Below are 13,528 nucleotides of genomic sequence, written 5' to 3'. Positions count from 1 at the left end.
TCGGACTATTGAAATACAATAATTTGTAACGGGTGAATAAAATAATTTTTATCGAGGCACTCAAGCATAAATTTGGTTACATTACAAAAATGGTCTATCAATTACCTCCACTTTCTGACATGCCCATTCTGAGGCATGAATTCTCAGAGTTGGCGCCGGCAACGGCCCCAGGCAGCGGCAAATCTGTGCAAATTGGCAACATATCGACGAGCCCCAGCTCCGGCTGAGCGTCCACATAGTCCACCAGAGAGGAGCAGATCTCGGTGGTTAGCAGACGACACTCATCATAGCACATCCTATGAACGGCCAAGCGAGGGCGCTCTCTGCAGAGTGGGAAGGCTGTGAGGCACATGGATGGCTTGAGGTACTTGGTGCAGCGTTGGTTGAGTGTGATCGGTAGATCGTTGTTGATCTGTTGAATGGCAGCACCTAGAGCAGCCTCGATGTCTGCTTGGGTTTGTCCAGCCGGGATGTAGACCTGACTGTTAGCTATGTGCGGACTGCATACGCTGCCTCTGTAGGGCTCACATTGAGGCTCATCCACACTCATCTCATCTAAGTAATCACTGCCAAAATAAAGAAGAACAAATATATTGATCATCATAACGACGTTGCAATTATCATCCATGACAAAACTTAGGGTGTAAGTCCAAGGTATTTGGTCCTTTTGTGTTCCACTCCCATTCATTACCAAATAGTAAGGGGTACTGAACAGAAATAACATCAAAGCAACATTATCCTGTATATTTCATCTGGTCCAAGCTATGGTAAAGCTTTAAAATTGACACAAACATAATAAATACTAAAATGATGTGATGTAGTCAGTAATATCAGGGGAAAAAACTTGGACCAACTTTAAAATCAAATAACTTCAGCAAAGTCCACTTTCATAAACAGCTCAATGTAATATTTTCTTTGTTCAAAACTGATCTACAACGTCATTATCACTTGACGAGACGCTGGAGTTCACATTCTCACTTTATCTCTATAAGCCATACATCAAGTGTTATTCAAGAGGAAAAGAGCAACATGAACGGCAACACGGATTTGATTTCATCCTGTGATCTATTTCCTTGAAATGCCCTCCTCTTAAAACAGGAAGTCCTTACACATGAAAAGTTCAAGCGACAGTCAAGTCCGATAAAACGTGAAAATGTGCATCGGAGGTGCATTCCCAATATCCACCCATGAGAGAAGAGGGAAGTGGTATTTATTAGGTCGTCACATCGCTCCGGTGTGCTTGGCTAACTCGTCTTCTTCCCGCTCCAGTTACACTCCCTCTATCAGGGGGCCATGAATAGATAATATCTCTCAAAGATGATCAAGTCATTCCCTCCCACCAACGCTCGGCACGCATTCATCCAGTCTGTGTTCTCTCATTTTAAAGCTTACTTGGTAAACTGGGGCAGATTATAGATGGGTATCCTCCTCTAAGTCTTTATGATTGAGCATAAGCTGCTTAATCTCAATAACCCACCCATTTCGGGCCATATCCTTTTTTCTTTAGGGGAACAAGTAAAGAGGATAATATTGAAATGTTGTGATAAACTCACAGTAGATTGAAAGGTCATAGTATTGTCTGTGCATACAATACAAAACTGTCCTTTTTTGTTGTCTTTTTTTCTCCCTCCATTAAAAATGCTTGAGGAACTTTAAACAAAGTACTTTTAAAGGAATAGGTAATTAAAGGAAAGGGAAAGGGAAAGACAGATGAATGAAATTTATATCATCTTATCTACAATTCAGTTTCAAGTTATACAACAACAAAAAAGTTCTATTGAATGTTATATGCTGCCCCAATAGAAATGGTACAACAGGACACTATTAAAGCCCAACTGCACTACTTATAGCTACTTGCGCCCTCTTTATAGCAAACAATGCCTAATCGGTGATCATTGGTCCCCCATGATCCCCTTTTACTTATGTTAATTGAGAACTGATTTGATGAGATAAAAAAGGCACCTATCAGTGACCATGCAGGGAGGTCTAATCCCTCCTGACCAAACTAGTGCATTGGGCTTTAATACATCTGTGAGGATTCGTACAAACTTGCTGAAAGAAAATCAGGATCACTCTGCATGTACATGTACATGTAATGACATCTACTGATCTACTGAAGATATTAAGTCATTTTCCAAATCATTTCACTGGCTTGAGATTTAAACAAAAGAATTCCTCTTTTACTGTGTCTGGCTAGTCTGACAATACATTAAGTTCCTCCATTTGCATGTGTAATAATTTTATCACAAGATTTATACAAGATTGTGTAGGCTTCCCCAATAAAAAAATTTGAATATATGAATGAAAGCTCTCTAACCTATCACTGATGGGGTGTGAAGCATTGCTCTGGAGGGCTACATGTATTACTTGAAACACTTATTTCATGCAAATCAGCAACATATGGGGAGCATTGAGAATACACTTGAAGGGGAAATTGACCCTTTCTTAACAGCATGTTTTAACAACAACCATTGACATCCTGCACTCAATGTACATATAGAAGTGATGATGCACCACACTTTACAAATAGTTTCCTGGAACTCAAATGTCTGTAGAGGCTCAGGGAGGATGGAAATCAAAGTCATGGAAATCAAAGTCATATAAACATCTCTCCGAAAAATACAGATGATTACAGGGTGATACAGGCATGGTAAAACAAGCTGAAATAGATTGCTAAATTCCTCATACAAAATATGAAAACAACATGCGTAAGACCAATATCTGATAGGTGCTTATCTAACTAAAAAGTTAACAAGGCATGGACAGGGCCAAAGAAATGAAGTTTTAATAGTTTCGAGTCTAAATGCCCTTTAAATTAAATACAATTTTAATGTCATCTAGGAGACAGAAGGGTGTTGATACTATGTATTTAGTATAAACCCACTTCTAGGTCTATGTAGACAGTTATCATAATGCAGTGTACACTTGAAAGTCATGGTAGGACACATGAGAACAAATGTTGAAGGATGATCAACAACAAAAAAGTGAAAATGTTGGGGGAAAAGGTGAGAATATACAATTCCAGAGAGAGAAAAGAGGAAGAGCTTAAAGGATAAATTACTAAGTATATTATTAACTTGGTATAAAAAGAGTGTACTGTGTTCTATGAAATATGCAGGAGGGTTATAGAATTAAAGACTACAGAATATCCAAGAATATGTGACTGAGATAGAGATGGAAAAAAGTGAGATATGTACAAAAAGATGGTTTCAGGAATGTACAAATTGCCGACAGGGAAACTCAAGAAAGTGTGGCGGTCTTTCTTGAAGGAGAGCGAGTTGCTAGCCAAGTGGAATTACATCAAGAATTCATAGGTTTGATCACCGGCACTGCCCCATCAATGTCATAAATGATTCATGAAACCCTACTCCCAAGATAGCCACCAATCAATACATTCTAGACACGGGAGACGGAATGGAGATGATCGAACGACTCATCTCCCAAAACGCGGTTTGGCAGGAACCGCTGAGATCCCCAAATCCTTGTTTGATACAAAAGTGATAATCGATTCGTGCACAGGACATCTTGAGCCCAGCCTCCATCGTGACGTATGCCAAGATTGCCTGTATGACTGGAATATGAAGAGTGTGAGATATTACTAGCAAAGGAAATATGACAAGGAAGATGTGATAGAGACAGAGCACATGATAAAGGGGGAGAATCTTCAACCCCCCCCCCCTATTCTCACCCCATACCCAGAAGAAAACTATCAAAGAGAAATGCTATTAAATATGAGAACGAGTGGGGGCTAGTTAAACTCTAATAAATGAATTATATATCTCTATATGATTATGATAGTAACATGATAATGATGATGATGATGATGACGATTATAATGATGACGATGATGATGATGAAGATGAAGATGATGACGACGATGATGATGTTGATGGCGGTGATGATGATAATGATGATAAAAATGAAGAAGGTGACTGTTATGATTATGATCCTGGTAAAAGTGTTGATGATGATGATGAATCACGTTGATGCTGTATATTTATGAGGAAAAAATTTATGAGGAAGGCAATTATGATGATCATGATCATAAATATGTAGTGACAAATCAAGGAAAAGAATAGTGGGAGCCGATTTCATGATGAACAAGGGTCCACAGTGAGAAAAGTTTTTACAACAAACAAAAGTGTGGGAGTTAGCTTCAACTTCAACTCTCAAGGAACGAGCATAAGATGCCGTAGGACAAATTGCACATGATCATTAGACCTTTCTCCCAGCCCACGCAGCAAAGTGCTATCACGATTGCGGAAGACAACCTCAATATTTGTACGTGCATGCGCATGCAAGTAAATGAAGTCTAAATAGACGTGGCAAATAAGGAGAAAGCGAGTCTAATTGCCTTAAACAACAGATGCCCACAAGACCTCATGCCCCTGACCGCTTGAAGACGATCGTCAAATGGAGGAGACAGAATCGGGCGACAACGGAAGAATGTCTTATTAGGTTCCAGAGTCCAGGCAAACATGATGAAGCCTGGCAAGGTACGTCGCAATTGATGACTCCCGTCTTGTGACAAATGGAAAACCTACACGCAAAGTTTGGGTTCGGGGGGGGGGGGGGGGGTCCTCGCGAAAGAGAGAAAATGGGCAAGGAAGTTCACTGTACTAGCTGTTTATTGGCTGTAGTACAACATAGTGTATAAACGTGAAGTGATCATGGTTTTGTAATGTCACTCTAGCCGGTTACTGCATACCTGCCTGTATAGCTAGCTCCTCTGTGAAATTCAGTTATAATGGGGACGGAAAGAGCCAACCACACTTGGCGAGAAGGAAAAAAGATGTGGTAGGGAGATGGCAAAGATAAAGAAGGCAGAATTTAGTTTGGTAAATGAAGAAAAAAGTTATTGAAGTATTGAAAGAGGAGGGAAAATTACTATGGATGTAAAATACAACCATAGTCTATATAACATCTTTAAAAATACACTTTCTCAATTGTGTTGATGTATCAGTCACATAAAACTAGTACTTCTTACAAAATCAGTGTGTTTTATCAATAAACCCTGTATTTGTGTCACAACTTCTCATGAGTACCAGCTTGACAAAGCCCATATCTTGCGCACCATTGCCCCCGACTTGACAAAGAGGGAAAATCAAATTCTTGTGTCAGAACAAGTTCAAGTAGCTATCACGTATCTTCCATGTATCCACCTGTTCCCATATATCTTCTTCACTACTGCAGGAAGCATGTTTATGGTAACACAATATTGGTGAAACCCACCCCCTGTTCCGGGATTCATTTCTCGTGATGATCAGGATTATATGCTGAAATATACAAATTTAATAACAATGTCACTGAGCAAAATGTGTGATATAATGTAGTATTTAGTATTTTTTATGTATTGAGTGTGGCAGGAAGACTATGAAAATTAATGATACACTATGAACAAAATATGAAACAAAATTGAAATCTAATGTCTGGATTTTCCTCTGCAATGTGGATTAGGCTATGTGAAAAATAGATTATAAAATAGGAAACAACCTCTCATTAACGAAGCTGATCTATTTCTATCCAAGGGGGGTTAACAAAAACATGCAAGCGAATATAACAGATTAATAAAGAAAGTATACTAAGGAAAAGCGAACATGAGAACTTGATGTTAATAACTGAGACAACAGATTAAATGAGGGGGGTTATAAAGAAGAACAAGACAAAGGCATAACAGAAGATGTCGATCTTTCCCACCCATAACAATGACAGGCATCTGTGTGTCCTACACGTATAATGTATGTGTATCAATCCTCCACAGGTATACTCTCTGGGTAGATGCTCAAGCAACAGCTTTTAGTTGAGCTGTCTTGTCCGAGGTGGCCTTCTAGAAGTAGTAACCTTAGCACCTCGGCCGTGGCTACTTCAGCATTCATTATGACTTATGCAACACGTGAATCATCCCTCTTCACCTTGCTACAAGATGATGGAAGGCTAACTGTCAATCAGATGCTGCCTATGATGATAAGGTATGTTGAAAGCCAGAAGGGCGTTTACTCTGTATTGAGGTATATGAGTTAATGCCCTTCTAGCTCCAAACAGACGAATTATCATTTGTTGAAAGCCAAAAAGTAGTTTACTCTGTGTTGAGGTATATATGATTATGAGTTATACCCTTATAGCTCTGAACAGACGATTATAGTCAATATTCCAGTCCCTGAATCAGAAACATGTAGACATCCATGTACATTTTATTTCAAGTTTCTTAAATAAGGAAGAAAGCTTATGTCAAAATTAAAATGTAACACATAATACCTACGAGATAAATTCAAAATAACCTTTGGCGGATTCTTATACTCTTTTGCTTTTCTCTAATTAATTATTGGATGTTTCTAAAGCTTTTGTCTCTTCTAAAATTCTATCTTAAATTTCATCAACCTGAAAAATCACTTCCAAATCCTTCAACCCCCTCCCCCCCCCCCTTCTTCCTCTCTCTCTCTCTCTCACTCTTTGTATGTGCATGCTTCCCTCTCACATCCACATCCCGGCCCTTGCTTCCACTCTTCCTCTCCCTCCCTCTCTCTACCACTCGCATCACCCACCGCTTCAAGATGGAGCAGGTGGCATGATTTCATGGTAATTGGCAGATCTGGGTCTTACTTTAGAACAAAGATGCTGCCCCAAATTGGAAGAACAAAATTAGGCCAATACCAGTGATTCAAGAAAGGGGGTCATCATAATGGTGCTATGAAAACTGGATCACAAAAGACATCAACAGAACAAACAGGAAACGTCCCTTGGTTTCAGCTGCCCTGAGTATTATTCCATTTATATCATCAAGATCATTAAAGATCAAAGGGCCACAGACCCAGTGAGGATTGGGATAATGGGAGAAGAGAGTGAGAGGAGGAGGAGATTAGAGAGGAAATTTTAATCAATGACCATTAAAACAGAACCAATAGGGATGTTGGACGTGACATCATCCCCCTACCCCCCCCCCCCCCCCCACTCACTTTAATATTTTATGTTTGGACATTTTGAATTCTTATAGGCTGTCACCAAATAGATAGACAAAAATGATGACCAATATAACATTAATGTGAATCGAAAAACCCAACAGACAGACAAATAGACAAACAAACACAACAGTCAACTTACCTGACACTACTCTCACTGTATGTAGGTGAATCTGTAAATTTATAGACAAGTCAGAAGACAGAGGGGTGAAACAAAAGAGAGAGAGAGAGAGAGAGAGAGAGAGGGGTGGTAGAGAGGGGGAGAATAAAGGAAAGGAAAAAGAAATAGAGTAATAATTAATATTGTATTAAAATGATTTTTGTTTTTTTCTTCAATAAAATAAAGCTAACAGTAAAGAAATATTATAAACTGACAACTTAGTTCTGAGATGGGAACTTGCAATAATAATACTAGTAGCCCCAAGGCAAGTCCAGTACTCCGAATTATCTGCAGGTATTCAGGAGCCCCAGGCCCCAGGTCAGTCTGTGTAAGACCACTCTACTGGTCAAGGTAGTGACCATTCAACATGACCATGGACATGGATCACCTAAATAATAACAATGGTTCTGCTCACATCATCACATGTGATTTCTTTCTTCGATAGTTCCTACAAAAACTGAGCATACAACATCACGGAGCAGCCAATGCTGGGGGAGGGGGTGGCACATGCTCTGAACAACTTCTTGCTATTTTCCCCCATCAATTTACACAAAATATACATATTACTCACATTGTCTAACAAAATGTACAATTAACTATTCTGCAAAATACTTCACTGTGGAGTCTTCTGATACATTCATGAATTGATAGACAGTAAAGACAGCACTTTCCTTTCCTTGACATCCTTTCTACAAGTATATATTAATAACATTTTTAAAAACCAAGGATTATCATCAATTTACTCTTGTCAGAGTCTTTGTCTCTGTGCCTCAAGAGATACGGAACATCTGCGATCCATCTTCACCCTAACTCCTCCACAAGACATACATTAGCTGCATTTACAAGTTGCAACCAAAACTTGTTGATTTTTCTCTCATTCCGGTGTTTCGCTGATAGTTGCTACCGGCGAAACACAGGAAGGAGAGAAAAATCGATATCGAAAGATCCACCTCTGGAGTGTAGTTTTTTTTTAAACGCCTGCCAAAGCTTCATCGATTTTTGCAGTGTAAATGCAAACTTTGGAAGGATACCGATTTTAGCTCTCCTCGCTTCTGTGCTAACGCATGCAGGGCACTGATGTGTGTCGCATGTGCCCTTCTCAGTTCTCACCAAAAAATTGGTATGAGCAAACTTCAACGTTTTTTTTAATGGGTTTTCCCACTTGTGTAAATCATAGTTTTACAAAAATTGATGATTTTTCAAAATGGTGTTTGGGATGTGTAAATGGGCCTATTATTTGAACCTTCAAATTCAGGACAATTTTCTTGTAATTTACTCTTGTAATTTCCAGTCAGGGTATATTACTTAATTAATCAGATACCGGTATATGCACTTTGGAGAGCAGTTCTAACATTCTGGATCAGAACGAGTCCATTAAAAACTAAGGGTACCATATTTCTGAAAATGACTAAAGATGTTCATGATTGAACTGAAAACACCCCAAACCAACCATGATTCTTTCAAAGTTATCATGTGGAAATCATCTCATATGACAGCACCAAAGAGGGATGGAAACAGGAAGCAATTCATGCAGAAAAGGGTTGTCCTCAAGACTAAGGTCAAAGGTTGAGTATCTAAAGGTCATCTCTACACTAGGAGTGGGTGAGGACATATTTATCATATGCTGACATTGCCAGTTGACTGGTAATCTAGGCAAAGGTTTGAGGATGATAAAAAGGGAAAGTATGTATTTAAAAGAGGCTGATTCTCACTGACTCCATGCAAGGTTCTGCTGACAAAATCTCTTCTAAAGTGAAGTTCACATGACAGTCCATTAAGTTAACTTTAAGTTCATGTTTTGTTTTAAACTTCAAAGTTATCTTGTACTTAATAGGGACTATGTGGACGCACTCATGATTATGAAAATTTAAGTATAATTAAAGTTTAAAAGAATCACGAGCTATCTTATGATTAGCGTAATAAATACGAGCAGCAAGAAGTCCCCACTCAAAGTTATTAGCCATGCGGTCCGGACGCAATTAACTTCAATATTATGCCAGCTTGTAGTTATAATGACTGATTGCCAAGCTCGTAGTTTAAAACTTTGACTGCTTGTTGTTTCGCTTCCTTGTGACCCTGTCGTTGTTAGTGGATTGCTGTTTATAACTTAAAATACACTAACTTAAAGTTTAAAACTTGATGGCCCGTATATACATAGCTTTAAGTAAACTGACAATGGTTGAAAGGTGCTTTGATCTACATAATCTATCTGACACATATACTTGAAGAAAGTGTGATGGAAATCTTTGTGACCTCATATTCTCTACCAATTTTAAATTTAATGTTAAAAAATATGGACATAAATGGCTGTAATTACCGGCACAAAAGTTCCATTTTGTAATGATGCACTTATGCCACAACCTTAATCAACCGAAATAGCAAATTTTCGCAGCCCTCATTTCTATTTTTGTTGGAATAACTCTCAGAATATAGCATTCTACTTCTTTAAAAAAAAAAAAAACTTTTTTTTAAATTTATCTCAATTATTAGCTGCAAAATTCAATCACAAAAGTCAAGATGTAATATCAAATCGGTCCAGCTCCCTTGAAGAAAAAAATATAATCCTTTCAAGGTCAAAATGGAGCTCCAATGTCAGGTTCAATGAATAGGCAATCACTCTTTGTGTGGTCCTAAACATTACGAGAGGGAAATGTTCCCCTATAGCTGCCAGATGGCCCTAAACTAAAGAAAGGGCATCACAATGCCAAATATCTGAAGAATTGTTTCTACGGAGACTAACCCATCCCACGTCTATGAGGAATTCAGTCTACATTCTGGGATTAGATAGCAACATAAACTGAAGCCCACATGCAAAATAGCATGCATTCTTTCTGACTGAATAATTTCCACTGGAAAGGATCATTCAAAGTTTTGAAAGTGATAACAAAAACTTGTTAATTTCATTGCCAAACACAGAAACTTGGTCTACCATATGGAATTGTAAAGGCAAGCAGAGGATAAAAATGTCCAATCAGATATTAATCAATTTGTATGTGATCCCTGGATAACCTGATGATTTCTTGATCTGTTTGGCATACACATGTAGGTGGTAGGCCTCTATCTACTAGTAGGCCTAATTACATGAACCTTTCATTCAACATTAAGCCTTTATCGGTGGGTTTTTTAATCAGAAATAGGCCCTACATTATCTGCTCCTGAATAAAACTGCTATTAAAAAGCCAAATACACAAAAATTACTTTTAAAAGCACCCTCTTTTTGTTCCAAAGGGTCAATAACTCAAAATCCTATGAGGGTCGAGATTAAGGTTACCCCTCAAGTCTTTCCATACCCTGGGGGTTAACATTTCTTCATCCTAATACACAATGTTCATGGCTGGCAGGAACATGTGGAGATAATCCTTGGATAAAGTCGAACACCTTCATGAAAGGCTTGCCTCTTTGATTGAGAAAATACCAGAAATCCTACCACCACAATCCATCTAAAGCTTCAATTCAGAACCCCAAAGTCATCACACCCTTTTACCACAAATCCTACCGACCAACTCCGCACCCCTAGACTGACCTGGGCGTACCAGGTATAGATGGAGAGGAAGGGGGTGGAAGGAGGGGAAAGGGGGTAATATAGCATCATTCTTTGTTTTCAGGTAAGAAACATGTAGTCATATTCAACCTCCAACAAGATGTCTATATTTCAAGGTTCAAAATTAGCTGTTGCTTTGGATGCTAATCAGCTGTTGCTCGGATGCCAATGACCACCTAAAATACTACCAAGCGATCCAACAGTCCTGCTTGTGTTGCCTGACAGGCAACTTTACAAATTTCACTGTTGTTATTAGCTCATGAATAAATTAAAATTCACTGCGAATGACTACCAAAAAGGAATCTTAGCAGACATTGCCAGGCAACTGTCTGGGATTTCCCACGGGCTACCAAATAAAAAGTTGAATGAGAGCCCTGTATGGGGGATGGAGGGGGATGGAGGGGGATGGAGGGGGGGGGGGGGCTTCACCCCTTTACCCACAGTGTCTGTACCCCTGAGCAATGTTAGTATGTTTCAAACTGATAAGAGACTGATCATAATCAATGAATTTCTTCTCTTTCTCCCCATGACCTCATGTGCTACTCTTTCAATTGGCTACATCAACTTCCAGATGTTGCCACAGAGTATGGCCGCTAGAGAGGGAGGTAACATACCCCCCATTTAGACTCCCACAATTCATTGTATAGATGTATGATAAGTAGTTACATGTACATTTGTATGGTCTGAATGTGGTTTCAAGAAACGTTGTATAGCAAAACGGCCGTTTAAACAGCATTTCAAACAAAAACTTGATAAACTTATCCCTCTCTAGTTTGAACGTTGTAACGTACAAAAGCGTAAAACGGGTGGGGGGCGGGGCTTATCGTGAGCGTGCATTGATGATTGGCCAGCTGCAATGTGAATCTATGACATCTTTAACACTAGCTTTGTAATACAAAATTCTTGAGATGATGTTGTTTTCTAGTCTGTACGCTCCTTTTCCTATACAACAATTCTTTATACAATGTTTCTCTAGACGAGTTTAGTATAAATTTCCTTTATCTGAATGGGCTAAGAGAGAAGTAACTCAGTAGGGAGATCATTCCTAGCTGGAGGCGTGTGGTTGAATGCAAAAGTCACTGTTCCCACTTTACATTATCCACTCAAAAATGCATCAAAACCCAAAATTAATTTAAACATTAGGCACATGGAAATCAAAGTGAATACCCCATGAATATATTCTTTCAAAGCTTTCAGGAATACCGCTCAGTGTATCTAGTGAATCTGTAGAGATTACTAGTAAGCATTTCCGAAGTTGTAATTTGTGTAACTACTTACTCACTGTACTAGCTCAAAAACTTAATTTTCTAAATTTGAATATTTCTGATAAATTCTGTTAAAATCCATAGGGAATCATTACAAGAAATGGATCTGTACATGTTTCAAACTTTCAATACTAATTCCAATTTTTCAAAACCGGTTGTCACAAATTTTAGAGTTGGTATATGGAAAATCAACAGGAACATTTTAACACGAATACATGTACCCCACTGCCTCTAGCCCAGCATGTAGAGTTTATAGTGGTCAGCAGATGCTACAAAATCAGAAGCTGGTATAGGGCCTCAACAACCACAAAACCTCTCAGATTTAATCAATACACAGTTTTTTTCTGCAATTTTTAATCTTTAAGAAGTGTTAATACTGCAAGTACATACATATGCAAACTATTCCAAAATTTATATTTCCCATTGTGAAACTCCTCAATTGTTATATCAGGGCACAGAGATCTTCTGAAATTTTGAAGATATACGTGCAAATGCGTGCAAAATACGTGCAAATCAGCAATGCAGATGTGTATCATGTGAACACATTCTGCGGTACTCTCAGGAGCAGGTAAAATGTCTGGTAGGGTCGTGACCTGCCATCAAACCCAGGGATTTATCACGTTTGATCTGCCTACAGCTCCGGATTAAAATGGTACAACACAAGGCATTGGCGACACCAAACGCACACAAACAATATCTAATCTTGCTGCATTTAACTTCCATTTTCCACATTTTGACTTTGGTGTATTACAATTTATTAAGAAGCAGTCAACTGTATTCAAGACAGATTCAGATACAGATGTTGCTTTATAGAGTGCTGCATAGGCCTAAATTATATGTCTAATAAGTAATAACACCGTGAGATTCCAGTATTTGTAAAATTCTTATTGCTACATCTATTTTCATAATTAGGTCTACTATTTTCTTGACTTTTTACCCTCTCACAAAATAATTCTATAATGCGCAAATAATAAAAATTAAGATGAAAAATAAAAAATCCTCTCTCAATTGGAAGACAAGTAATATACTTCACAAAGGCATATTAATATGTTTAATCTCTTCAACTTTTGGCAACAATGTGGTTTGGAAAAGGTCTTCTAACTTCTAAGCTTGATCTTACTTTAAATTTTACATGATTTAATGGGGCACCCATACATATTAAATTAGAAAAAATCATTTAAACGTCATAATTTACATAAAAGCTGCATATACACTGCAATTTAAACAATTTTTTAAATGTTGTTTTTCTTTACATTCTGCATTCTGTATGGTGTTTCTACGCAAACTGTTGCTAAGCATAAACATGACAAAAAACCCCACCTCTATAGTGTTTTTGTTTTTAATGCTGGCAGAAATTTATTTGGTTTTTGCAATGTTAATGCTAGCTCTCGAAACACCAGTGAATGCTCCTTCCGGGTTTTGGTCATCTGACTTGCTTCCCTGCTAATGAATGTAGAGTAGCTACAACTGGCGTATGCACGCAACTCTCAAAAAACAAAAACAGACTTATTAAACAACAATGATTTCTCATGGGTTTCTCCATCAGTGTAAAATGGCAGTTTAAAAAATAAAAAAATATTTTCATAATGGTTCTAGGGCTTTTTAT

General features: G+C 38.2%; 1 protein-coding gene across 2 annotated transcripts in view; it reads right to left on the bottom strand.

Annotated features, from left to right (window-relative positions):
- Positions 1–13,528, bottom strand: part of LOC115928445 (inactive tyrosine-protein kinase transmembrane receptor ROR1-like) — a 63,924-nt gene that overhangs the window by 26,951 nt on the left and 23,445 nt on the right. For both annotated transcript variants that reach the window (XM_030995606.1, XM_030995605.1), the window contains exons 3-4: positions 7,099–7,129; positions 106–566 (exon numbers count right to left, since the gene is read on the bottom strand). In XM_030995606.1, the coding sequence (XP_030851466.1) occupies positions 106–566; positions 7,099–7,129 (492 nt within the window). The remainder of the gene's footprint in view (positions 1–105; positions 567–7,098; positions 7,130–13,528) is intronic.

Source organism: Strongylocentrotus purpuratus, unplaced genomic scaffold, assembly GCF_000002235.5.
Source record: "Strongylocentrotus purpuratus isolate Spur 01 unplaced genomic scaffold, Spur_5.0 spur5_scaffold_3, whole genome shotgun sequence".
Lineage (NCBI taxonomy): Eukaryota > Metazoa > Echinodermata > Echinoidea > Camarodonta > Strongylocentrotidae > Strongylocentrotus > Strongylocentrotus purpuratus.
This window is presented reverse-complemented; position numbering and strand designations above follow the sequence as displayed.